This window comes from Urocampus carinirostris, chromosome 8 (assembly GCF_059441175.1).
Source record: "Urocampus carinirostris isolate Australia breed hairy pipefish chromosome 8, RoL_Ucar_1.0, whole genome shotgun sequence".
Lineage (NCBI taxonomy): Eukaryota > Metazoa > Chordata > Actinopteri > Syngnathiformes > Syngnathidae > Urocampus > Urocampus carinirostris.
Window position 1 is genome coordinate 40,335,910 of NC_142356.1, and position 27,700 is coordinate 40,363,609.

The following is a 27,700-nucleotide window of genomic DNA, read 5'->3' on the forward strand; positions in this document are numbered from 1 at the left end:
TAGGAAAAATGATTTTCATGTTTGGCATTGAATGCTGGTTTATTTTGACAGTTGAGTGAATGCAGTTTTACACATGAACCAACTCAACATGCTAGACAAACTCAAGTGGGAGCCATGAAAATGTATATTTGCCTTATTTGTCATACTAGTTTGAAATAAATAAAATAAATTCAAAATACTAGTTCTAGCAGTGCATGGGCATTACATTTTGACTACCACAGATTAAATAGGCTGGGCCTAATACAATAAATGTATCTTTTATCTTTTTCCGATTTTTTTCCCCAAATTGTTTGAGGTAATTCATTTTGAGGTCTTAATATTAAAAGTGATTGTTATTAAAAAAGGAAAACTTAAAAATGTAAAACGTATTTGTATATTTTAATAGAAAAAAGTTGCAATGATACATAAAATCATAGTCATGAAATCATAAAACAAAAAGTGACAAATGATTTAAAAATTGAATCATAGTGTCGACTAAATGATTGAATATTACATTTTTTTTTTTTATTGTGACTACACGTCTCTGGGAATACCGAGCATGCAACATTTTCTTTACAGTAGTCTAAGGCCAAACAATGCATGCTCCCCCCTTGGCAAAAAATACTTTGAATCCAGGTCAAGCAAAAATCCAGACAGACTGCGTCAGCAGATAACCAGTGCTTCGGGTTTTTTTTTCAGTTTTTTTTGTTGTTTTGAGTGTCTGGCAGATGTTTTGTCAGCTAAGAGGGCATCCTCAGATCACGTCATTTGAAAATCAAGGCAGCGAAAACAGCAGCCAAAAAAGATCTGGGGCATATCACTCATTTTCAGTCCCGCTGGGTTTCTGTGACATGTTTTCCATTTAAGCTCAGAGAGAGTGGACGTTGGCATCCATTCTAAAGCTAGAGAGTATCGTTAAGCATCAGCAACTTTGATTTTTGTTTTATTTGTAAAAAAAACAAAAACAAAAACGCTTTCAGTGCCAAGATGACTTTCGCCCTCAAATCTTTCTTTATCATGTATATTGGGAATAACTTATTCATTATTTCTTTCAGTAACAGGGTCACCTAACTAATTATTTTTTTCCACGTTACCATTTCTGAGGATCAAAAATGATGTGTTATGTGTGTTTTTTTGCGTGTTTACGTTGATTTTTTTGCAATTTTTATGTGCGTTATTGTGTGTTTTTATAGACGTTTTTGCCTGTTTTTACATAAGTTTTTGTGCATGTTCACGTACGTTTTTGTGCGTGCTTACGTACGTTTTTGTGCGTGATTATGTACAATTTATGCATGTTTACGTACGTTTTTGTGTGTTTAGGCATGCCCTTATGCATGTTTATATCCATTTTTGTGTGAGTCTATGTTCGTTCTTGCATGCGTTTACTTTTGTTTTTGTGCGTGTATATGTCTACACTGATTATTAATTATTATATTGTTTAATGGGGCAGCATGGCAGCACAGTGGTTAGCGCGTGTGGGACACAGTTCTGAGGTCATGAGATCAAACCTCCTGTGTGGAGTTTGCATGTTCTCCCTGTGCTTACGTGTTTTCTTCCACATTCCAAAAACATGTATGTCAGGTTAATTGGCCAGTCCAAATTGTCCCTAGGTGTGAATGAGCGAGCGAATTGTCTGTCCCTGTGTGCCCTGCGACTGGCTGGCAACCGGTTTGGGGTGTCCCCTGCCCACTGCCCATAGATAGCTGGGATGGGCTCCAGCACCCCCGCGACCCTACTGAGGATAGGCGGTGCAGATAATGGATGGATGGATATTGTTTAATGTTTATTTTTGTTACACTTCAAGTGTAGGATAAATCTGTTGCTGGTGAAGTGCAATAAATATTACAAGGTTCTATAACACAACTTCCTCTCTGTTCTTTTCCATTCAACTGACTCAAATACTGCTCGAAAAATGGTAATAGTTACTTTCCTTGGTAACTAATGAATTTTACTTAAGAGTAATTCAGTAATACAAACTAATTTCATTTTTGAAAGAAATAGTGAGTAACTATAACTAAAATTACCGTGCACAACACTGGGTAGAATTACTCGATGAATATGTTCTGCCAAGTTCAGAGAAAGTGGATGCTAGTTTTTAATCTGGGAGCAAAGAGACATTGTGTGTTATTCAGAGCCTGATAGTTTGTAGATAAAATACAATGCCTAAAAGGGACATTTTTTAAAGTGTACTATATATTTTCTTTAATACAGTCGAAAAGAATAATCGACTGATTTATCGATTATTAAAATAATTGTTAGTTGCACCCCTATTTGCCATGTAGGGCCGTCAAATCTCCATTTTCCATTTTTATAAAAAGTATAACATCTCATTTTCTTTTCCAGCCTCCAGCCGGGCCCCCATCCCGATGGCGGTGGTGCGCCGGGAGCTTTCCTGCGAGTCGTACCCTATCGAGTTGCGTTGCCCTGGCACGGATGTGATCATGATCGAGAGTGCCAACTATGGGCGCACTGACGACAAGATCTGCGACTCGGACCCAGCACAGATGGAGAATACCCGCTGCTACTTGCCCGATGCATACAAGATCATGTCGCTCAGGTCAGAAAATGTGCCGTGTTGTGTTCAAGTGCGAGCGATACGCTTTGTGTTGTGGCCTTCTGGGTGCAAACAAAACTGGGAAATGAGTACACGCACATGACCTGTTTGAACTTGGCCTTGAGAAATGTCCGTGTCTACAGTTCAGTGGGCCATGTGGGTCTACTGCTAGAATCCATTTTGGATTATTTTATACATTTTGGTGCAGCAGTCTCTTTTTTGTACGAGCCATAGGTTCCTGACCCCTGCTCGATCATGTGGTTGCGTTCCATGTTTTGAGATTGTGGTCAATGATATTATAAGACCTTATGTATAACGCAAACTTTAAGCTTTTTATAAGAAAAAAAAGAAAGAAAATGTGCGTTATTCCCAACTGTGAGGCAATATTGTGGCTTGAGATTTTAAAGGTTGAATAAAACTTGACAAACACTGCTACAAACATCTCCCTAATGTGTGAGTATCGGCGCAATAGCCCCAGCACTCCTCTACACTCGCACTACAACTTCATTTCAACAGCACCAAGTGTAATTACTTGGCATCCTGCCAGTGCGTTCAAAGATGTGCCTCCAAAAATCTTTCTTTTTTTAATTTTGATTTTGATGCATCCACAGTGTGAATTGGTTTGAAATGAAAACAGATGCTTTGCTTGTGGAAAAGATTATGAATTCTTCAGATGAGCTCTGCTGTTTATACCTGCGTATGTGACTTATTCTTAGAGAAAGAAGAAATGGTGGCAGTTGGTGTGGCTTGTGGCCGGGACCAGCCCATGCTTTCATGGGGCCCTTAGCAAAATTAGGTTTGGGGGCCACCTTTTACTTGATCATTTGCATACAAATAACTCATTCCATGTTCTACTGCAAGGGTGGGCAACGATTTGGATTCGGGTGCCGTATCAGGTTCAAAAATTTGGCCAAGGGGCTGATTTTGGAGAGCGATCAATTATTATCATTTATCAATAAATATACAGTACATGTAGACATTTTTATGTTATATTTCTTCCGAAATAGATCAGTTTCATAAATTTGTTTTTTAACGATATAATATATAAGGTCCCTGTTTTAGGCACTTCATTTGATATTTAGTTTTAAATTATTACTATTGTATTTACATAGTGGTAATTGTGCAGTATTTCTGTAGTATTTTTGTAGTACTTCTGTGGTAGGTTTTTTTCTGGTAGTATTTTCCATAGCAGTATCTTTGTAGTATTTCTGTCATATTTTTGAGGTATAGCTCTAGCATTTCTGTAACATTTTTGTTGTATAGCTGTAGCATTTTTGTAGTATTACAGTCATATTTTTAATTATTTTTGTCTTATTTCTGTTGTATTTTGTCGTATTTTTATAATGGAATTTGTGGAATCGCTGTAGTTGTATTTTTGCAGTATTTCTGTTGTAATAATTCTGTAGCTGTACCTTTGTAGTTATATTTCTCTAGTAGTTTTTGTACAATAGTATCAAGTAACAGTCATTTTGTAGTATTTGGTAGTTTTATTTTTTTATTCATTTCCAAACGAGTATTTTAGTAGAATATTTGTTGAGTCCATGTCATATTTTGAGTTTATATTTCTGTAGTAGTATTTTATATTGTGGTATTACTGTCGTAATATTTTTGTCATATATTTATACTGTTTTTCATTTTCAGAATTAAAGCAAAATAATTGATGAGGTCCCTGTAAGCACTATGATTTGATTGTTAGTTTTGTAGGTTTTTTTAGTATTATTTGTTGTATTTCTGTGGAGATATTTTATTGTACTGTAGTAGACAACCAAAGTGACTAATGGGACAAAGTTGGCAGCAAAATAATTAACCGCTCTCAGCTCTGCTGGTGGCAATTCTCCTAAAGAACGTGACACAAAGATAAGGTTGCCAAGCGGAACCCAATTTACTTTGAGTTCTTTTCCCTCTGCGATTTGCAGGAGGTGTGACGGGAGCCGCGCCGCCTTGTGACAGTTTTATGCTGTGTTTGTTTGCCGTCGACTTGAGTACAGTTAGTTTGCATGTGGGAAGTGCACAAACGGACGCTGATACTTTAAGAGGATGAGTATAAAATGAGCAGTTGACACTTTTTCTGTAGGTATCAGATGAAAGGCCTTTTTGTTTTTTTATTTATTTTTTTGTGTCACATTTTCAGGTAAACTTTTGTTTCACTGGAAGTTGTCGTCTAATCATTTTAATAAATTGCTGTCATCAGTGCTGATTCCAATTAGAGGTCGACTAATTATCGGGCGGTCTGATTATCGGCACAGATATTTGGAAATTTGACCGGTATTGGCATCAGAATATTCATTGGTTTGACTGGCCGATATAATAAATTTGAAACTGGATTATTCAGTCTCAGATGCAGCCAAGCCTCGCCCTCTCCATCTACTGCGCCTCTCTCTTCCTGGACACTACCTACGCCTTCTAATTGGATATGCGACCGGAGGGTGGAGCCACTCAAAGAAGAAGAAGAATAATACAACAGAGTGAAAGGACGCAGCTCTGCTCACTCCTGAGTCCCGACATGTCTGTGAAGCAGGGCCGCTGATAATATAGAGAAAAAGTCTGTGGTAGAAAAACATGCGTGTGATTAAGAGATATCGTTGAAGGTGTAGTTAACTTGTTTTAGCGAACCATGTTCAGGTGGGGACTGATATATTAGCTATTATCATAACATTTGTTTTTTATTTAAGTGTGTGAGTTTGTAATTAAGCGAGAACAAAAAAGCCTGCTTAAGTGGAAGGCTGAGTGATTAGCTGTTACCATGCTGGTTTAAGATCAGGTAATTGTGCAATTTTGTAATTGTAATCCTGTGCAGTCCTTTGAGACATTTTTGTGATTAAGGGCTATATAAACAAATGTGACTTGACTTGACCATAACATTGGTTTGTCAATCTGCTCTAAAACAGGAGTGCCCACACTTTTCAATTTGCAATTTTTGTTTTAAGTTAATTGAAGTCATCTTGGTTGTATTGACATTTTTGTTTATTTATTGTAAAACAATCTGAGAGCTATCTGAGTTTTCATGTACTTTTATACGAGTTGCTGCTGAGCCTAATTTCATTTGCTGCACTGTTAGTTTTTGGTTTAAGTGAAAGTTTAGTCATGTTAGTCGTGTTGAAATTCCATTTTATTTATTTTAAAATGTTTCAAAAGGCGAAGTTTTATTTAAATTTATAACAAATACTTTGTTTCTTTGTGCATTATAAGAATTGGGTTACGCCAAATTTTAAGCTTTTATATCAAGTGAATATCGGCTCCAAATATCAATACCTTAAGACAGGCTGGTATTGCCACTGATACCAATACCTGATATTCGTTCCATGAATATTTACTATTCTTTTAGTTTTAGTGTACTCTTGTTGGAATCGCCACCAGAAAAAAATGATACATGCATGGGCTACAAATTTGAATTCTTATAAAATATTATAAACGGCTGGTATAAGAACTGATTCAAAAACCTGATATCAGTACCATTATTTATTTTTAGGTTAATGATTGTTAAATGACTACTAGAGACAGACAACTCACTTGCTCATTCACACCTAGGGACAATTTGGACCGGCCAATACACCTGACATGCATGTTTTTGGAATGTGGAAGGAACATGCAAACTCCGCACAGAAAAGTTTGATCTCACGACCTCAGAACTGTGCCGCACACGTGCTAACCACTGCGCCGCCGTGCTGCCCTATACATATATATGTAGATGTATTTCTATATCTATATATCTAAATATCTTATATATATATATATATATATATATATATATATATATATATATACATATATATATATATATATATATATATATATATATATATATATATATATATATATATATAAGATATTTAGATATATAGATATAGAAATACATATATATATATATATATATATATATATAAGCCCTGCAACTTCTTAGCTAGTGCACAAATTAAATTAGCGTAGACATATCCTTATCATGCAAATTGCAAAAAGAAAGACACGTGACGAAACTTTCTAGCTAAACGCAGTCGAGCAGTCCGATATAGAAGGAAACAGAACTACCGCATGTAAACTTTACTTTGCGAACGTGATGCTAGCATGTTTTTGAATAAGGGAGCGTGGGACGACATCTATATGACAAAGTCTCTTTCCCGTACTGAAGGAAGACGACTTTGATGACGTCAATTACAAGGAGGAAGATGAGGACGGTTTACCGTGCTTACTATAAATACGGTATGTTTATTTAACAGAGCTGTTCCTGTGTTGCGAGCGTGTTGCTAGTAGCGTTTTGCTACCCTTTACAGGCACGGTTTGGGATGAAAATTATAATATTCTTATTAAAGCTTTGAAAACTCTCTCGGTGTACCGTCTTTCTTTGTAAATATGTGTAACCATGTATAATATGTATTTGCAACTGTATATTTTTGTAATGTATTTATTTTAGAAACTTATTCTGATATGTTTTGTACGAGCAAATGAGAAAGAAGGGGCGGGGCAAACGCGGGCTGACGGGAAGTGGAGTAAAGGTGAGACGTGTTTGTGGACGCGGCCGACAATAGTGGATATATATTTTTCCCACCCTTACCTTTGGAAATATACACTTTTTTCCTTGGATTACTTTCACCGGGCACCGGAACTCTGCGGGTCTGCATTAAATCTTAAGTACCAGTATCATTTTCCGTTGGTTTTGCCGGCTGTGTTTTTGGACTGTATCGGGTATGGGTTAATTTCGTGTTTGTAATGCGTTTGTTCAATGTGGGCGCATGCGGCTAATATACAGGTACGGCTTGTGTATGTACAAAATCGGTTTTCCTCCCGAAATGTGGTGGGTGCGGCTTATAATCAGGTGCACTCTATAGGCCGGGATTTACGGTATGGGAGGTCGGTGGTTCGCGCCCCGGCCGAGTCATTCCTAAGACTTAAAAAGTGGTCGGCAGCGCCCTCTGTTGGCTGCGGCTGCATCGGCTCGCTACAACGGGTCAGGTGCAATCGACATTTCGTTCTGTGTACATTGTTACACAGAATGACAATACAAGGAAATTATTATTATTATTATATATATATATATATATATATATATTTATATATATATATATATATATATATATATATATATATGAGTCATCTTTCATCTTCTCCGAAAGTAGTAAAGAGAATAGAAGGAATTTCCAGTGTTTGGCCTTGGTGGATGTTTGTGCTTCATAAAGTATCATAACTCAGGGATGCGCTCTTCGAGCTTTCAGAATGTTTCGACATATTTCCACGGAATAATAATGAATCAAGGTCAGCATTTTTAATTTGAGGGTGGGGGGGAGGTTGCCAATTAGACATAGTAATCCGCTAGGAAACAGTGTCCCTACCTTACAATATATTCAGCTCAAAATGGAAAATTTGGTATGTTTTCGGCCCCTAGTTACAGAATTTTCCCTATTATAAGGCATCCAGTGTCTGTACGGGTGCTTGAAATCCTTGATAAAGCTTGAATTTGTTATGTAGTTATTTCAAGGATTGAAAAGTGCTTGAATTATAGATGAAGCTTATAAATGCTTGAAATGGTTGCAATGTTTCTTAACAAGTCTGCTTAATAATGACGCTGACACTGTTCTCTGGTGGCTTTGCTTTACCATTGCATTTCTTTTTGCCCTGTGATTAATGGCAGCTGGTTTTAGTTTGCATAGCATAATCCTATGAAGCGCCATCACCTGTATTGAATTTGGCCATTAGAAGGATCTACAAACCCTGTCTGTTATTATATGTACCTGCTACACAACACCTAAGCTTTCTCCACCAAAACTAACAGAAGTTTGCTTAAAACACTCATAACCGATTTGACTAATTAACACGTAAAACAACTGGCTTGCTAAGGTTCTTCCGATGACCTCACAGTTCAGGATGACAAAGTCAGGTTATGGTGTCCTAAAAAGGCAAGATCTTAGAAAATAATTGAATAAACAGGGCTCGTACGGGTGCTTGAAATCCTTAAAAATGCTGTAAGTTTAACTTTTTGTTTTTAAGTTCTGGAAATTTTAGCGTGAAGTGCTTAAAAACGCTTAAAATCGTTGCCATTGCCATGTTTTTTGGCAGACTGTTTAGAGCATGCAATGAATATGGTAGAGAAAATGTTTTAAAAAGTGCATATATATGACGCCGACACACCTTCTTTGGTAGCTTGTCATTATGGCGTTGTCGTGTGAAGCGTCATCGCCCTACTGGTTGGACAGCTCTTAGAAGACTGACTCTTTCGGCTCCCTATCGCCTTTCTCTATTTTTTTCATTATTTTTTTTAAAATTATATCTTATCATTAATAATAAAATATTATGCACCCATTTTTAAGTAATTTGGAATTTCATTTGTTTTGCCCGAGATTCCTGAGAACGCATGAAATATTAATTAAATTATTGACAGATCAAAAAAATGGTAAAATATAAACTATTTTTGGTTTTAGGCGCCTTGCATGGCTGACTCCCTATTGGTGTGTGAGTGTGTGTGAAGCACCTTATAAAGCGCTTTGGGAGGTCTTAATCGACTTGAAAAGCACTACAAAAATGCAGACCATTTACCATTTTACACACTGAATTGATTTAGTCAGTGAATAACCCCAAATCCCTGAAAATGCAATACAATTCAATCAAAATTAAAAATATGAAGTTTTCAGTGCTATGAATTAATGATAAAATGCAAAAATGAATCATATTCCAACCAATTTAGACAAAAATCCCCTGAAAAACACGCAAAGAAATATAAATTAAAATAGGTAAAACTAAAAGCAAAAGATTGAAAGATTGGATCAATATCATTTAAATTATAAAATGAAATGATCTGCATTTCTATAGCGCTTTTCAAGTCAATGACTTCCCAAAGCGCTTTACATTGTGCTTCACATTTCCCAATAGCGGCCGTGATCTGTGCTTTTTATACATACTTTATTTTTTGGTCTTCCGTATTTGTCTCAGTTATTACCCTACATCAGTGTTTGAAACTCATGACAAAAAGTTACCAAACACAAGGGCAGACAACTGCCCCATTTTTCACGACTTGAAACACAATAAGACGACTAATCGCAAAAAAAAAACATTGTTGCAAAGTATCAAGGACCGATAATCAGAATATATAACAGAACAACACTTTAAAATTAAGTTTATTATAAATCCACTTATAACATTCATTGCATGTATATGACTTCACTGTTTTCCATCTGCCATTAGTATGTACCTGTATTTACTCATCTTCATTCATGCAATGTTTGCGTTGCGTCGTCTGCTACAAGTCACGTGAACTCCTCTTTCCACAATGCTTTTAATGTACGTTTACGTTTTGTAGTGTCATAAAATACGTTAGCTTCATGTCATGGGAACCTGTCGTGGGTTCAAATCCAGCTCCAGACTTTCTGTGCGGAGTTTGTATGTTCTCCCCGTGCTTGCGTGGGTTTCCTCCGGGCACTCCGGTTTCCTCCCACATTCCAAAAACATGCATTTCAGGTGAATTGGCCGGTCCAAATTGTCCCTAGGTGTGAATGAGCGAATGAGTTGTCTGTCCCTGTGTGCCCTGCGATTGGCTGGCAACCAGTTCAGGGTGTCCCCTGCCCACTGCCCGAAGATGGCTGGGATGGGCTCCAGCCCCCCCGCGACCCTAATGAGGATAAGCGGTACGGCTAATGAGATGAGATGAGATGAGCTTCTTTTAAATATTTCTTCTGGGGCTGAGGTTTTGGTTTGATTCCAAACCACTTATCCATTTTTCTTGTGTTCTCTGTGCGTCTACTTGATAATACAATGATATACAAATGCACGGGAAAGTTCGGAAGCACGAAGTTATTCGATGCAGGCTTCTGATTGGCTGCCGAGGATGCAAATTGCCAAACGAACCGAAATTCCAAAATATCCAAACCGAACGTAGATTTCTAAATCGGAATAAAGCAAACAGTTGATTTGAAAAAACCTTTTTTTTTTTTTCCCCTCGAAAAAGTTGACGGCCATCCGGGCGGAGACGTCTTGTAAGTTGTTCGCTCGACGTAAAAGATGCATGCACTTGTCGTCCGGGCAGGCGTTATTTCAGACACTGACCAACATCTATAGAGGTCTTTCCGTGTTTGTGTGATGTATTGAAGCTGCGCATGCACTGTTGAAGCAGAATGGCAGAATTCATGTCAGTTTATAACAGCCTATTCACACAAAAGCATCGTAGTTAATGGATAGGAACAGCTCCCAAAAAGCACAAAGTATGTGCTAGAAGCATGATAGCGACTTTATTTTGGTCGTCAAAAGCCAACAAAAAAAATCTTATTATGGTGTCACTGGATATCTTTCTTTGAAGGTACTGGAAACTGAGAGAGTCATAAAAATGGTGTACGAACCCTGAAGGTACCGATCAAATGTCTATGTTAGGAATTATAACCTTTAAACGGCACATTGAAGCAAAACAAAAAAGCTACGTTGTGTGAAATGAAGATGGCCGGACGGAACTAATCCATCATGGCAACAGAAATACGTATTTAATTTCCCTCATGTTATTTTCACTTGTGCTACTTTAGTCCCTTTACCGTCATAACGCCTCTATAAAAAAAACCTGGCGCACTGATAGCATTGCTTTTGGCCCGCCTTCCGTCTGCCGCCTGTGTGGCCACTTTTTCTCCTGCACTTGCCATCCATAATTTAAACACCGTACTCACGAGCACACATAAACGCACCTCAGATGCACAAAAATGCACATGCACACAAACGCACTGGTGTTTGTGTTGTTTCACACTCGAGATTTAGCTGCCCAGGGGCCACGCCAGACTTTAAGCTCCAATTAGTAAAGCCAGAGGCTGAACAAAATCTTCAGGGATCCTCTGTTAGAGGTGACCAAGAACAACACTTAAGCACGTGAACTGAGCAGTGTGTCTGTGGTAAAATGAAGTGCGTTAAACATTAGTGATGCATTAGCTTAGAATCCATCAATGAACCTTAAAGGGACATTGAGTTTTTTTTTTGTAACTCTTAGAGGTTAAAAAAACTTAGTTCTGGAACAAAACCCAATATAGATTGCAAAAACCAGCAAAAATACATGGACTACAATACAAATGTCCATTTTTAGAAATTGTCAAGTCATTTTTATATATATAGCCCTTGATCAAAAGTCTCAAAGGGCTGCACAGACAACAGGTTATTGCAATCTATAGACTATTATTACACTATCACCTGATGGAACAGTCCTCTTATGGTGCAATTCCTACCTCTAAGATAGGAGACATTGTGTTAAATATGGTGAAATGACATCCGGGCCCTTTAGTGTTATCTGTGGTGTTCCGCAGGGTTCAGTATTTTGCCCTCTTCTTTTCAGCATTTACATGCTTCCACTCCATGATATTATTCACAAGTATAATATCAGTTTCCAATGCTACGCAGATGACACTCAAGAATATCTTCCAATAGAGGAATCTGCCCCAAATAGGTCGACCAATTTGTATGTATTTACATAGTATGAAGCTTACAGAGAGGAAGTCGCCATTTAGCTGCTACTGGTACCCACCAAAAATCTTTATCTTTTCTTTTTTTTTATTTTTTCTTACATTTTTTTCTGTTTACATTTTTATTCCGCTTTTTTTTTCATCTTTTCCACTCTTTTTTCCTCTATTTCATTTTCTTTTTCCTTTTATTTCCTCCTTTTTCATTGTTTACTTTCTTTTCCCTTGCTTTTTACTTACTTTGGGTTTCATTGTTACATCTTTTTTCGCATTTCCTTTTTTTTCCATTTCCTTTATGTTCTTTCTTCTTTTTATTTTTTCCTTTTCTCCCCCATTTTATTTGAAAAACGATGGACAAAAAAAATAATGCAGTTTGATCACTCTGAGTGTCCGTAGTTTGTATTCTTACTTGTGTCTCGTAAATCTCATTTTCTGTTGCACTACACGATTTGGCAACGTTTAGTGATCAAATGTTACATAGTGTACCTTTAAAATAAATAAATAAATAAATAAATGGTCATATTAGGGAGTTATGTAGCTTGTAATTTATCATATAAATAAAAAAAACTATTAAAAATTAATCAAACACAGAAACAACGCAACAGACATATTTTTGTTTGTTTTCATGATGTATTTATTTACTATATTTTTAATTCAATTTCCTTATTTTCTAAACATGTTTACTTGCATTTCATTTTGCATGTCTTACTGCTAAAATATAAAAAAAATAATTAATCATGCAAATAAAGTAGACGACAAAATCAAAAAATGGATTATGTATAGAAAAAAACACACAAAATATATGTGTATGTTTTATTTATGTATTGTATTTTTATTTCATTCATTTTAACTTTGATTTTATTTCTCATTTATATCATTTATTGTATTTGTTAATTTACTGCAAAATATATACATAATTTATCATATAAATAAAAAATACATTAATTTATGATTTACTTTACTGTATTGTATTAGTATGTTTTTAATTTGCTTATCGTACCTTTATTTTTATTTTCATTTTATTTCTTATTTCTATCATTAATCATATTTTTATAAAACCAATAATATATGTTAAAATAATAAAAAATAAAACAAGAATAAATAGTAACACTTAGACATGTATTCCAAAACAACTACAACACAAAATAATTTTGAACACTGCTATTTGGTTATAATGGGATTTTAACCTTTTGCAAAACAAAGATTTAAAACATTACTCTAAATTATTTAAAAATGGAGGTTTAGTATAAAAGTCATTGTTTCATGTCAAACAGATTCATTATCATAAACAGTTATACCAAAAACATAATATTTTGGACTATTTCTATTCGATTTCTGAGCATTATAACCTTATGCAAATATATTAAGTTATAGATGTGAAATACGCGTTGATTAAAAAATAAGTCTGTAATAAACAGCATTACAAAAATACTATTCTTTTATTCGAGTAAGCTATCTTCTTGTGGGCTACTCATGTTGTCCTTGGGGATAATTAGTAGACGCTGGCCAAATATAAGGGCCCGTTTTAGAATTTTTGAATATTCAATAAAAAAAGTAAAACTTTCTTCTTCGATGTGTATTTATAATATAAAACTTGCAATGTACACTTCACAGTTCACGGATGACTTCACCACTAGGGTCACCACTTCCTGTTGTGTGTCTTGGGCAAGAACAGCCGGGCGGCGCCCATCCCTCTCTGGGCCATTATTTTGGGTAGGCGTTTGCTCAACCACCTAAAACAGATGGTACTGGGTTTCATGGTTATCAGTTACAGGAGAAGCCTTTGGATCTGACTTGGATAAAGTACCTTCATTATTTGGTCGGTGTTGTTTTTTTGTGTGAAGCGTCATCCTACTCTTCAAAGACAAGCCTTACACGTCATTGGTGAGCAGCTGAGTTTGACAATACTGACACTGGGGAAAAATTGTTTTATTCAAAAATTATTAACAGTAAAGCAGCACAAAAAATGTTTTTCTCCATAGCGGCACGTGGCCATTTTTCCTGGCAAAACATACTGCTCAATAGTTTTAAAAATAAAACACAAAATGGCTTCAATATTGTCCCTCATTTCTTCCGGCTCGCTCCCATTGTTACTGGCATTCAATGCGACTGTACGATAAAAATCAGTGTGTTCCTCTTTGCCTGGTGTTTCTTCACTATCGCATCCTCTCTTTGTTTCCTTCTCCAGCTCACCAAGGCCAAAGAGCTTGTGTTTGTGTATGTGTGAGAGTGTTTTATGTGAGACTGTGTGCCCGTAGCGAATAATTGGTCTAGATATCAAAGGCTCATATCTCCAGAGGGTCTCACAAGGCTTCTCAGGCAACCCGGGGAGGGCCTGATATGGCCGCATTTCCCAGATGATCTACCCTTCGGGAACCGACGGGTTGAAGGTTGAAACAAAGCGCTGGCCGTTAAAGTTAGTTACGCTTAATCTCTTTCAAGCGCCACCACGTTAGTTCTGGGCCTTACCAATCGGACGCTAATCGTGTTGAGGCTGTTTTGTAAATCCCCTCGAATATTACTCGTTCAATTTCTCTCATTTCTCTCATCTCACATTTCTCACTTTTCTCTCAAATGGGAAGTGCCGGTGCGAGCATATTAATGCGATTTGAATTCATTTTTGAAGGCCTACAGCAAATGTAGCTCTGTAGCTACCATATTTCCTGGACTATAAGTCTCTCCAGAGTCACACTAGAGGTAATATCGGGCCTAAGCTCAACCGTAACCAGCCCGCGGGTAATTAATCCTGAGCTTGGCCGAAACCGACCATTTAACTTGAATTGATGAAACGAGCTTTTTCATTTGCTTTATTGAACATACGCATATACATTAGCATACAAAAATCTTTACTTCGGCACGAGATAAACCTGAAGCTTTATTCAGTGCCACATGTACTTCGGCACCAAAGTGTGAGCATCAGCTGAGGTACGCAGCTTTGGGTTTACTTGGGGCCGAGTCCCTCTAATCAGGTGTGCGCTCAAAGTGCACTTCGGCACCAAAGTGCGCATATTCAGCAGACTACAAGATGCAAATAGAGAAACATTTGGCCGAAAAGCAGACAGAAAGTTTATTAAGCTTGTAAGCTATGGGCGAGAAGCGGAAACAACGTCCGACGCGAGGGATGTAGAGGTGGAAAGAGGAAGGGGCACATTTTCTACCGAGGGTAACAATTTCTTTGGATTTCACGATTTGGAGTTAAACTGGTAGTTTGATAAGCATGTTCTTTATGATAGAGTTATCTGAATAATGTAACTTCAGCGCCAAACTCCAGCCCCAAAGTGTGTTACTCAAGCAGAAGTACTGTTACGTCAGAAAAATATTACTGAAGTCGAAGTAAAAAGCTGTCCATCCATCCATCCATTATCTGCACTGTTTCTTCTCAGTAGGGTTGCGGGGGAACCGGTTGCAAGCCAGTCGCAGGGCACACAGGGACAGACAATTCACTCGCTCATTCACACATAGGGACAATTTGGACCGGCCAATCAACCTAACATGCATGTTTTTGGAATGTGGAGTGCCCTGAGTAAACCCATGCAAGCACAGGGATAACATACAAAGTCCACACAGGAGGTTCGATCTCATGACCTTAGAACTGTGCCGCACACGCGCTAACCATTGGTGCTGCCGTAAAAAGCAGTCACCTAAATGATTACATGAGTAAAGGTAAGTGCATGCAGTGCAGATCCTCCACTAAGGGAAAACATAAAAATAAAAAAGTTTAAGAGAGAGCCTGGCCCGACTTAAGGATTGACATTTTAAGCCTGAACCGGGCCCGGGCCCAAGATCTTACCTCTTAGTCGCACAAGCCAAAAAAATGCTTAATGAGAAGGAACACAACATGTATAAGTTGCAATCTGAGTATAAGTCACATTTTGATTTGCCCTTGCAAAACATATCAGAATTAGTCTCTAAAATAAATACATTACAAAAATATACAGTTGCAAATACATATTATACATGGTTACACATATTAACAAAGAAAGACGGTACACCGAGAGAGTTTTCAAAGCTTTAATAATAATAATATAACTTTCATCCCAAACCGTGCCTGACAACTGTTAATTGTAGCAACACGCTAGCAACACGCTCGCAACACAGTAAACGGGTCTGTTGAAAAAACATACCGTATTTGTACAAATTAGAACTGAAGCCATCAAAGTCGTCTTCCTCAGTGTCGGAAAGAAACGTTGTCATATACAGGGATCAGAATGGAGATTTTCATTTTCAGCTGAAATAGCCAGGGTCCAGGAATAAAGCAGGGCGGAGCCCCACCGACGCCCCCCCACGGCCGCCAGGGTGCGCCAGAGCAATAAAGGAAAGAGTGAGACAGTCGGATTTTGAATTTGTTTGCTACGCAAGAGAAAAAGTGAAAAAGTCGGAATGCCTTTGGGGTTCAAAAACAGCGGAAATCCGCGGATCCGCGGAAAATTCTGATCCCTGCATATAGACGTCGTCCCACACTCCCATCCACTCCTGATTTTGTGCCCTCCTCTCTGTCACGCAGCAGACCGGCTTTTCGGAACCCGTTTGTGATGGTGGATTTTTTGATGTGCCTTTCTTTTTGCATTTTGCATGATGAGGATATGTTAACGCTTATTTAATTTGTGCACAAGCCAAGAAGTTTCAGTCTTCTTCGGCGCATATATTCCACCGGTATAAATCTTACCTTTTGTACTCGAGCGCCGCTGGCGGCCGTTAGAAAAATTACATAAATTGGCCGCATCACGGAATAAGCCGCAGGGTTGAACGTTTGGGAAAAAAGTAGCGGCTTATAGTCAGAAATTTACGGTACACACATTTTAGCAACGACGTAACATATTAAGAGTTATTCAGATAACTCTAGAATACAAAACATGCATACCAAACTATCAGCTTCACTCCAAATCACTGAATCCAATAATATATTCATCCTTTGTGTCACTTTTACAGGTAAACACCTACTCCAAGACAATAAGCTGCTTTGCTTCCTCCTGAAAATCATGCACCTAGAACATGGCAAGTTTGAAATTATCAACACAGGCCTAGAGTGCCCTCTTGTGGGTTAGTGTGAAAATAAGATTTGAAGTGATATACAGTACCAGAAATAAAAAATTAAAACTCAAGTATATAATAATGTGTAATACTTTTACATGTACGTCTCACCGGAATGTGAGTGGCACACCTGGCTAAACTATGAAAAAAAAAAAAAAACTTTTCTTATAGTCCCGAAAATATGGTACGTATCTACAGGAAAGAACAAAATAAAGCTTGGACACTGATCATTAGAAAAAAAATCTGCTTTTCCCATTTGCCACTAAACAACACTTCAGTGCTTATCACACCTTTTCAAATGATTCAGGTTGTCATGGCGATCATGGACATGTAAGAAATGTCATTCGTCTCTGTCCTGATGAAGAATCAAATTTTAATTTTGTCAAACCATGAACCTTAAGGAAAACAAACATTTTACATTCAGAATTTATCCACATCCAACAATAAACATAAATATCCTACCAAATCAGTCAAAAAGCACAAATCATGTTAAAGCAGTCATTTATAAATTCTGGTTTCTTATAAATTAAAAACATACATGGTTGCGTTATAGTCCAGAACATTCTATAATTTGTGTGCTGAGAGATTTCCTGCGTTCAGATGGCGGAATTGAAAAAATGGGGGCGGGCAGGTGACAGAAAGTAATGGGGGCCATGTGCGACCGCCAGAATTAGGTGAGACGTTTTTCGCCCGATGTGATGTGTAGCCGAGCAATCGGCATCCGCAATTTACACCTCGAGTACCTCGTCTCGAAAACGAATGAACAGTTCGAAAGGTTTCCACGAGGCACTCGAGCGTCGCCAAGGCACAAGTGGCGCAGTGTCGTCGGCTCGATCCCGAGAAGCCATCGAACCAGTATATTGTCAACACGACAGCTTCGGTTGAAGTCGTTATTGAACAGGAGAAAAGGAAGTAAAGCACTAGTATTTTTTCACAAAGAATGTGAAAAAAAACAAATCACTTCTTGAAGTGTTAAGTTCATTCACACGCTCATTTTTGCCCGTCTGCCTATCAGCTGCCAGCTCGAGACTAGGGCAAGCATGGCTGCATGTTCCTTGATGGCTGGATGTTCCTTTTGTTGTTGCAAAAAAAAAAAAAAAATCACGATATTACAAAATACATTCTGGATTTACTGGCCGATTATTTTGCTCCTTTAACCCTCATACTTTTCTTTTCTGACACGATATATGACAGTGCACCAGTACATTATTTGGACATAGACCTAAAGCCCCAGTGTGTAATAATTGACCACTAGATGGGATTGCTGTGTAATGCGGATGAAAACCAGTGTCACAGCAAGCAAGAAACACGGCGCTAACCTTAATAGGGATTATACTGTGTAAAATAAATACACATTTTGTTGGTTTTCAGCCGTCAATGCAAAATACTCCTAGACACATTCCAAAGCTGCCCTTTGAATTTTGAGCCCCACTCAAATCAAAGTGGGAAATACGGCAAGAGCTGCATCTGCAGGCCTCATACTCTTTTTTTTTTTTTTTTTTTTTTTTTTTAGAAGCTTCCAAATATACGGTACTTCCTGTATAGGCTTTTCTTTTCAGATGTGCATGCACTTCATCTGCTTTCTCCATTTGACTCTAATCCATCTCTCAGAGATGCATCATGACATTACTGTAGGCATAAATTATGATGCCACGGCTGAATCTTTGGCAAGCAGGTGGATGTGTCTAGCTAATGTCGGGATTATTTATAATCAGTTCTGTATAGTATATTATGTCTCTAGACTAAGTATTAAATGAGGTCATGTTTGGAAATACTGCAGTTCCAATGATTGTTTGTATTACGACTGATGTAAATTGTGCTAATGCGGTGACACCACCTTAATGGCATCAAACTTGACAAGTCAGTTTGCTAAATATACCATCGTGGTTGTAAATTAATTTTATTACAAGAACACTGTAAGGGGGTTACCATAGAAAACCTGGAAAAAATAAGACATTTAAGAATAACCTTGAAAATATTCAGAGGGGCAGCACGGCGGCACAGTGGTTAGCGCATGTGCGGCACAGTTCTAAGGTCTTGGGAACCTCCTGAGTGGGTTCAAATCCAGCTACCGGACTACCTGTGTGGAGTTCTCCCCGTGCTTGCGTGGGTTTCCTCCAAGCACACCGGTTTCCTCTCACATTCCGAAGACATGCATTTCAGGTGGATTGGCCGGTCCAAACTGTCCCTAGGTGAGCAAGTGAGTTGTCTGTCCCTGTGTGCCCTGCGATTGGCTGGCAACCAGTTCAGGGTGTCCCCTGCCCACTGCCCGATGATTGCTGGGATGGGCTCCAGCACCCCCGCGACCCTACTGAGGATAAGCGGTGCAGCTAATGAGATGAGATGAGATGAGATATTTAGAGGTTCTGGAGAATTGTTTTTCACAGCGCTAAAGTTGGCATTGGTTCTTTAAAAAAAAATATATATATATATATATATATGTATATCTGGGAAAAGATCAACAATTTGAAAAATAACAACATAAAACTAAAAGAAAGATATTTATTATTGTTTAAATAAATAAAGAAATAAATACAAAAAATAAAAGAAAAAAATATGGGTTTCCTAAAATAAGGAAAATCCCATATAACTTGTATGTATAAATAATTGCTTTTGCGGAAATGTTATCTGGAGAAAGAAAAAGGATGCATGTCCTGGGATCGGACTAGGAGGAAGTTGCCATGGTTACCTAATGGATGAGTTGAGAAAAAAAAGAAAGGAATATACTTGGCTAAATGCCCACCTGCTAAGCATTTTGCAACCCTGTATTAGTTACAGCATTGGAAAAACAATCTGCTGGAGATTGCAGACAAATTATCGTAATTAGAGTGCATAACTTCACATCTTGGCAAATTCAATTAGAAGCTGATGGCGTAATAACATCAGCCTTTACAGTTTTTTTTTCTTTTTTACTTTGGGACGAGGCACACTATTTTCATTCCAAGACACGATGACATATAGGGTCCACACAGGTGCTCATCAGAACGGAAAAAAAGAGCTACCTCGCTTAACAACAAATTGAGTGTTGTCAAAACAGTGCAGTTCATTTTAGGCGGGCTACAATGCCATGCTACAACGGTCTGAACAGGAAAAAATGTGCACCACTCGCTGCAATAGTTGACCAAGGATAATGGATAGTAGACGCACAGGGACTCCTCATTTTAGAAGGAATGGATGCAAAAAAAAAAAAAAAACAACACACTTGACACAAATGTGTGCTCTCAGCACCAGCTCACAGCAGTTGTAAATTGGGGAAAATGTATCACAACCAAAACGGTGCAGTTCATCAGGACGGAATGAGCAGAAAAAAAGAGCTGCCATGCTAAACACAATCTTGCTCTACGGCACCGGCTCTCCACAATAGTCGACTGGGGATATTCAATCAAAACAGTGCAATTGATTTCAGGTGGGTGACAATGCCACGCTTTAGTGATCCAAACCAATAAAAATGAAAGTGCTCTCAGTAACAGTTGACCAGGCATAATTAATCACATCTGGATGGGTGCTGTTCATTTTAGGCAGAGAAAATAGATTAAAAAGGACCAACACGCCTGACACAAAGTTGCTCACCCAGCACCTGCTCTTAGCAGTAGTGGATTGGGGGTAATGGATCGCTGCTAAAACAGTGCAGTTCACCTGGGTGGAAAGAGAAAAAAAAAGCCGCAAAGCGTGATACAAACTTACTCTCTTGGCACTAGCTTTCAGCAATAGTCAACTGGCGAGTTGACGAACTGTTGTGCTTTAATTCTGACGGAGACATGGCTAAACTCATCTATCCCGAATGACGCTGTTAGCATTGTGGGGCTAACTGCTTTCCGCGCTGATAGAAGCGGCGAGCTCACCGGCAAGAGCAAGGGTGGCGGTCTATGCATTTATACCAACAACAACTGGTGTAGAAATGCGAAGATAATCTCGAATCACTGCTCACGAGACATTGAACTTTTGACGGTGATCTGCAGACCCTTCTACCTACCGAGGGAGTTTAGCGCGACCATCATTACTGCCGTGTACGTGCCCCCCAGCGCTAATACGAAGGAGGCAATGGACGTTCTCTACCGAACTGTGAGTGAACTGCAGCATGCTTACACCGAGTGCATTTTTATTGCGGCGGGGGACTTTAACCAGGCCAATATGAAAACAGTTCTCCCGCATTTCCATCAGCATGTAAACTTTGCTACAAGAGGTAGGAACACATTAGACCTGGCCTACACAAACATCAAAGGTGCATATAAAGCAGCCCCCCGCCCCCACCTTGGCTCATCAGATCACCTTTTGTTATTCCGGCATACAAGCCCCCTGCTGACCAGAGAAAAACCTACAGTGAAGCAGGTGAGGGTGTGGTCTGAGGGGGCAATGGAGGCACTACAGAACTGCTTTGATTGCACTGATTGGGACATGTTTAAATCGGCTGCCACTTACAACAACAAAATAAATATAGATGAGTACGCCATTTCTGTGTCAGCCTACATCAGTAAATGCGCAGAAGACGTCAGCAATACCAAAACTATATGCACCCGTGCCAATCAGAAGCCCTGGATGACTGCTGTGATACGCAAACAACTAAAAGTACGGAACCTTGCTTTTAAATCTGGTGACAAGGAGGCGCTGAGATCAGCGAGGGCTAACCTGAACCATGCTATCAGACTAGCTAAGCGAACGCACAGTCAAAAAATCCAGGAACGTTTCCTCAGTACAACCAACACCAGGGATATGTGGAAAGGCATTCAGGCCATCACCAAATACAAGCCAACCACCGCCCCAGTGCAGGACACTAGCATGGACTTTCTGAATGACCTCAACAAATTCTTTGGAAGGTTCGAGGCACAAAACGGCACCCCTGCAGCGAAAGCGGTTCCAAATCAGGACGAAAGAGCACTCCACCTGGACTCAACTGACGTGAGAAAGACCCTGAGAGGGGTCAACACAAGGAAGGCTCCAGGCCCGGACAACATTCCGGGGCAGGTACTTAGGGAGTGCGCCGATCAGCTGGCTTGTGTACTAACAGACATTTTCAACACCTCGCTAGACCAAGCCAAAGTACCATCATGCTTCAAAATTGCCAACATCATCCCAGTGCCAAAGAAACCCCAGATCTTATCATTCAACGATTACCGGCCCGTTGCACTGACTCCTATCATAATGAAGTGCTTTGAGAGACTGGTTAAAGAGCACATCACCTCCAGTCTCCCCTCCTCATTCGACCCCTTTCAGTTTGCCTACCGGACAAACCGCTCCACCAGGGATGCCATCTCCTCTGCGCTTCACCTGAGCCTGACACACCTAGAGGAGAAGAACACCCATGTGCGGATGCTGTTCCTGGACTTCAGTTCAGCATTCAACACCATCATCCCACAACATCTGGTAGACAAAATGAGACTCCTGGGTTTCAACACCCCCCTGCGGAACTGGCTGCTGGACTTCCTCAGTGACAGACCCCAATCAGTGCGGATAGGTCAGAACATCTCAGATGTCATCTACCTCAGCACGGGCTCCCCCCAAGGCTGTGTCCTGAGCCCCTTGCTGTTCACCTTGATGACACACGACTGCGTCCTTAGGTCCGCCACAAACCACATCGTGAAGTATGCTGACGATTCAACAGTGGTGGGCCTCATCAGGGACGACAACGACCTGGCCTACAGAGAGGAAGTGGAGCAGTTGGTGGGCTGGTGCAGGGACAACAGCCTGGTCCTGAATGTTGACAAAACTAAAGAGATCATTGTCGACTTTAGGAAAAACCAGCCCAACCATGCCCCACTTTGCATCAACAACAAGGCTGTGGAGGTTGTCAGCAGTATCAAGTTCCTAGGGGTGCACATTACAAACAAACTCACCTGGTCCGTGAACACTGCATCACTGGTTAAGAGGGCACAGCAACGCCTGTACTTCCTGCGGAGGATGAGGAGAGCCCACCTGCCCCGACCTTCCCTCATCGCATTCTACAGGGGCACCATAGAGAGTATCCTGACCAGCTGTATCTCTGTGTGGTGTGGAGGCTGCAGCGCTACCGACTGGGGTAGTGTGAGGAGGGTAACGAGGACAGCAGAGAAAATAATCGGGACTACACTTCCCTCCATTCAGGACATTGGCCAGAAGCGCTGCCTATCCCATGCTAAGAACATTATCGGGGACCCCTCTCACCCCCATCATGGACTGTTCACTCTGCTAGCCTCTGGGAAGTGGTACTGCAGTGTGCGGTGCAGGACCACCAGGTTCCGCAGTAGTCTAGTCCCCCTGGCCATTAGACTGTTAAATGGTCAATCTAACATATACTGGTAGTTAACCTAAATCTAAACGGCTGCTAATTTGACTTTTTGCACTACTGGCAGTTCTTTATAGCTTGCCACTCCTTGCACAATTGCTCTCTGCACTATTGTACTTACAGCGTTATTGTTACAGTGTTAATGTTACTGTTTACCTGACTTGATAACCTGACTGCCCAATTTGCACATCTGGTTAGCTACTCCTCTTGCACTATCGGCACTATGGTAAAATACTATACGTAGCCATAATACAATACAACTTTTACTTATATCTGTACATTCAAGGAAACTGGGCGGGTCAGATGTATCGACATTTCGTTCTGTATACACGTGTACTAGAATGACAATAAAGTAGATCTGAATCTGAATCTGAATCTGGATCGCTGTCAAAACAGTGCAGTTAATTTTAGGTGGAAAGAACGTGGAAAAAAGAGTTGCCAATCATGGCACGAATTGGCTATCACAGCACTCATTCTCAGCAATAGTGGACTTTGGATAATGTATCGTGACCAAAACGGTGCAGTTTATTTCAGGCGGGTGACAATTCCACGCTTCAGTGGTCCAAACCAATAAAAAAAGAAAGTGCCCTGTGAGCTCATGCTCTCAGCAATAGTAGTCGACCAGGCATAATAGATCGCGGCTTCTAAAAATACAATCCATCTGCCCTTGCTTGCAGAAAAAAATCAACCAGGGATAATAAATCATGGCTAGACGGTTGCTGTTAATTTTTGGGCGAAAGAACAGATAAAAAAAGCCGCCACATATGACACAAATTTTCTCTTTCATGGCGCGCTCTCAGCAAAAGTGGACTACAACACATTGTAGGCCATGTCAGTAGACCACAAAGGCACACTCCCGTGGCTCGAACCCCCCAAAAATAAGCACTAAAATATATGTATTCATCATCTAAATGAGCAAAAGTATCGCCCAATGAAGCATTTACTTTTTCTGGAGTGTGAGTTCAAACCTTTTCTTGGGATCTGCTTTCACCTTCTGGGACGAACAAATATTAGATTTTATCTGCTGCTTGGTATGATAGCACAGATACAGTCATATGCAAAAGTTTGAGCACCCCTGATTATTTTCAAGATTTTCCTCTATATATCATTGGTTGTTCAGATCAGCAATTTCAGTTAAATATATCAAATAGGAGACAAACAAAGTGATATATATCTATCTACCTTGGTCATATCCCTCAATAGGGGTGACCGACAGCGAGACACACACATACAATAACAAAGAAAATAAAATGGAAATAAATAACAAAAAAACAAAAAAAAATCACAAAATTTTTTGGACCATGGCCAACCCAATTGCCCAAACATCCAAACAAGTTAGGCACCTCGGCACCCAAGTTGGTCATGCTTTCGTCCCTCCAGATGAAATGGGACACCAGAAAGCGGCCATGTCACTCGAGTCATGTCGGGCCCTGCTCTTTTGTTCAACAGCAGGGCCCGACAGCTTCATACGGGTGCCCAGCCCATCCTTAAGAATGCGTCCACAATCCTACTATCCTTTCACAACACCTCTCCACTCCTTTCTATCACCAACAAGAGCTCTAGCTTCCATTATATTTAGACCTCTTTCCTTCAGTGCACTTATAACACCATCCATCCACGTCAATCGAGGCCTTCCTCTTGTTCTCCTTCCATTGACTTCTGCTCTGTAGATCCTCTTCAACATTCGCTCCTCATCCATCCTCTCTATGTGTCCAAACCAACCGAATACCCTCTTATCAACACGCTTGCTCAGTTCCACGACTACTCCAGTTCTGTCTCTCACAATTTCATTTCTCAGTCTATTCAATCTTGTCACTCCTAAAATAGTCCTCAAACACTTCATCTCAAAAACATTCAACTTCCTTCTTAAATCTGCGTTCAGGCTCCAAGTCTCTGCACCACACAACACTGTCGGCACAATCACACTCTCATACAGTCCCATCTTAAACATCCATACTCATACTCTTGTTGTTCATCACTCTCCTCAGAGCACCCAAAACCTTGCTTCCTTGATTCACTCAATACCAATACCTCACACTCCATTCCACCAACTGCAGCCACATCACAACCCAAGTACCTAAAGCTTTCAACTTCTTCCAGCACCTGTCCATGCAACCTGATTTCTAACGTCATGCCCACTCCATCACATAAACACTTCATCAACTTACTCTTCCCAACATTGACACATAACTTACGCCTATCACATACTCTTCCAAACTCCATTACCAACCTTCTCTATGTTTTCTCAGAATCAGCCACAAGCGCTGTGTCATCTGCAAACAACAACTGACTTACCTACCACACTGTTCCACTGTTGTCCATCATGCCTACACCTCTGCCGAATACTCTTGCATTCACCTCTCTCACCACACCATCTAGGTACACATTAAACAGCCATGGTGACATCACACACCCCTGTCTCACACCAGTCAACACAGAGAACCACTCACTTGTCTCACTCCCTACTCTTACACATGCTCTGCTGTTCATATAAAAACTCTTCAATGCTTCCAACAACTTTCTACCCACTCCATACATCACCATCACTTGCCACAACGCCTCACTATCAACTCTGTCATACGCCTTTTCCAAGTCCATGAAAGCCAAATAAACATCCTTACCTTTTGCAAAATATTATCACACACCTGTCGTACTGCAAACACCTGATCCACACATCCTCTTCCTTTCCTGAAACCACTCTGCTCCTCCATCACAATCTCATTCGTTATTTATCTCACTCTCTTAATCAAGACTCTTCCATACAGCTTACCGGCACAGACAACAAACTGATACCTCTCGAATTGCTACATTCATACTTATCACCTTTACCCTTATACAATGGCACCACACATGCACTACACCAATCAACAGGAACCACACCACTTAAAAAGCATACATTCAACAAGCGTACTAACCAGTCAATCATAGCTGTGCCACCTTTTTTCAGGCATTCAGCAGTACAACCATTCAAACCCAGGTGCCTTCCCCCCTTTCATTTCTTTCACTGCCTCTTGCACCTCTTATGTTTCCACAGGCTTCAGATTTAAATCACCCAACACGGACATTCTCTCCATACCATCGATCGCCTCGACTCTCACTTCTCTCCCATCCTTCACATTTAGCAACTCCTCAAATACTCTGCCCATCTTGTCCTGACTACACTACCGCTAACCAGCAATCTACCATCCTTATCTTTCACTTGCTCTTTCTTTCCAGACTCACTGTTTCTTACTCTTTTCACTTCTTTCCAGAACACTTTTCTCCCTTCCTCAAAGTTCACTTCTATCTTTGGACACCATTCATCATTTGCTTTCCTTGTCGCTGCTTCCACTGCCGCTTTTACCAACCTTTTCTTCACTTTATATCTTTCATACGCATCGCCACTCTTTTCTTGCAGCCACTCCTCAAAGGCACGTCTCTTTTCTGTCACAGCCTCTGATACCTCATCATTCCACCATTCACTTCCTTTCCTAATACCTCGACCAACTTTTCTCATTCCACACACTTCTTTTGCACTCACTGCCTCTTTAAACCACTTCCATTCAATTTCCACACTCTCCATTTCTCTTCCAATAACCCGTTCATACTCTTCCTTTATCCTCTTTTAAACTCTTTCCTTTTCTGCCTTATTCAACTCTGACATTTTCACCTCTTCCCTCACCCTCTTCTTATAACTAGTCCTCCACGATCCATCTATTCTCAGTTTTCCTTCCACATAAAAATGATCAGACATACGCCAAGTCAAGTCAAGTCATTTTTATTTGTATAGCCCTAAATCACGAAGAGTCTCAAAGGGCTTCACAGATTATTACACTATATTACACAGACTATTTTTCAGCCGACGAGAAGAGTAGGTTATTCATATGCTATGGAGTAGAAGTGAGTTTTAAGTTTAGAATTAAACATTTCCACTGAGGTTGCAGATCGGATCTCAGGGGGAAGAGCATTCCACAGCACCGGTGCCTGGATGGAGAACGCTCTCGAACCAGCAGAACACTTCATTTCACCTCTGTAAACATGCACATCCAACAATCTACTTAACATCCCTTTCTTAACCACTACATAATCCATCAGTGCTCTGTCCACCATCTTGCCACTATTCACTCTGACAAAGGTATACTTATTCACGTCCGTCTTTTTAAACAATGTATTTCCAATCACCAACTCATTTCCACACATAACTCAATCAATTTCTTCCCACTCTCATTTCTTCCTGGTACTCCATATCTACCAAACACATTTTCAACCGTTTCATCACCCACTCTAGCATTCAGGTCACCTAGTATTATCATTTTCCACCCTTCTTTCGCACTTGCCACACATTCGAACAAGTCCTTCCAGAACTCCTCTCTCTCCTCAGCGCTTCTTTCTGAACCAGGTCTATATGCACTTATAAACATCCATACTTCTACACCCCACTTCAACCTCACCCACATCAATCTGGAAGATATCTCTTTCCACTCCACC

The 27,700-nt window shown here is 39.8% G+C and overlaps 1 protein-coding gene across 9 annotated transcripts in view; it reads left to right on the forward strand.

Moving 5' to 3' along the window:
- Window positions 1-27,700, forward strand: part of adgrl3.1 (adhesion G protein-coupled receptor L3.1) — a 385,181-nt gene that overhangs the window by 131,541 nt on the left and 225,940 nt on the right. For all 9 annotated transcript variants that reach the window (XM_088342694.1, XM_088342696.1, XM_088342697.1 and 6 more), the window contains exon 4: window positions 2,323-2,536. In XM_088342694.1, coding sequence (XP_088198820.1) covers window positions 2,323-2,536 — 214 coding nt within the window. The remainder of the gene's footprint in view (window positions 1-2,322; window positions 2,537-27,700) is intronic.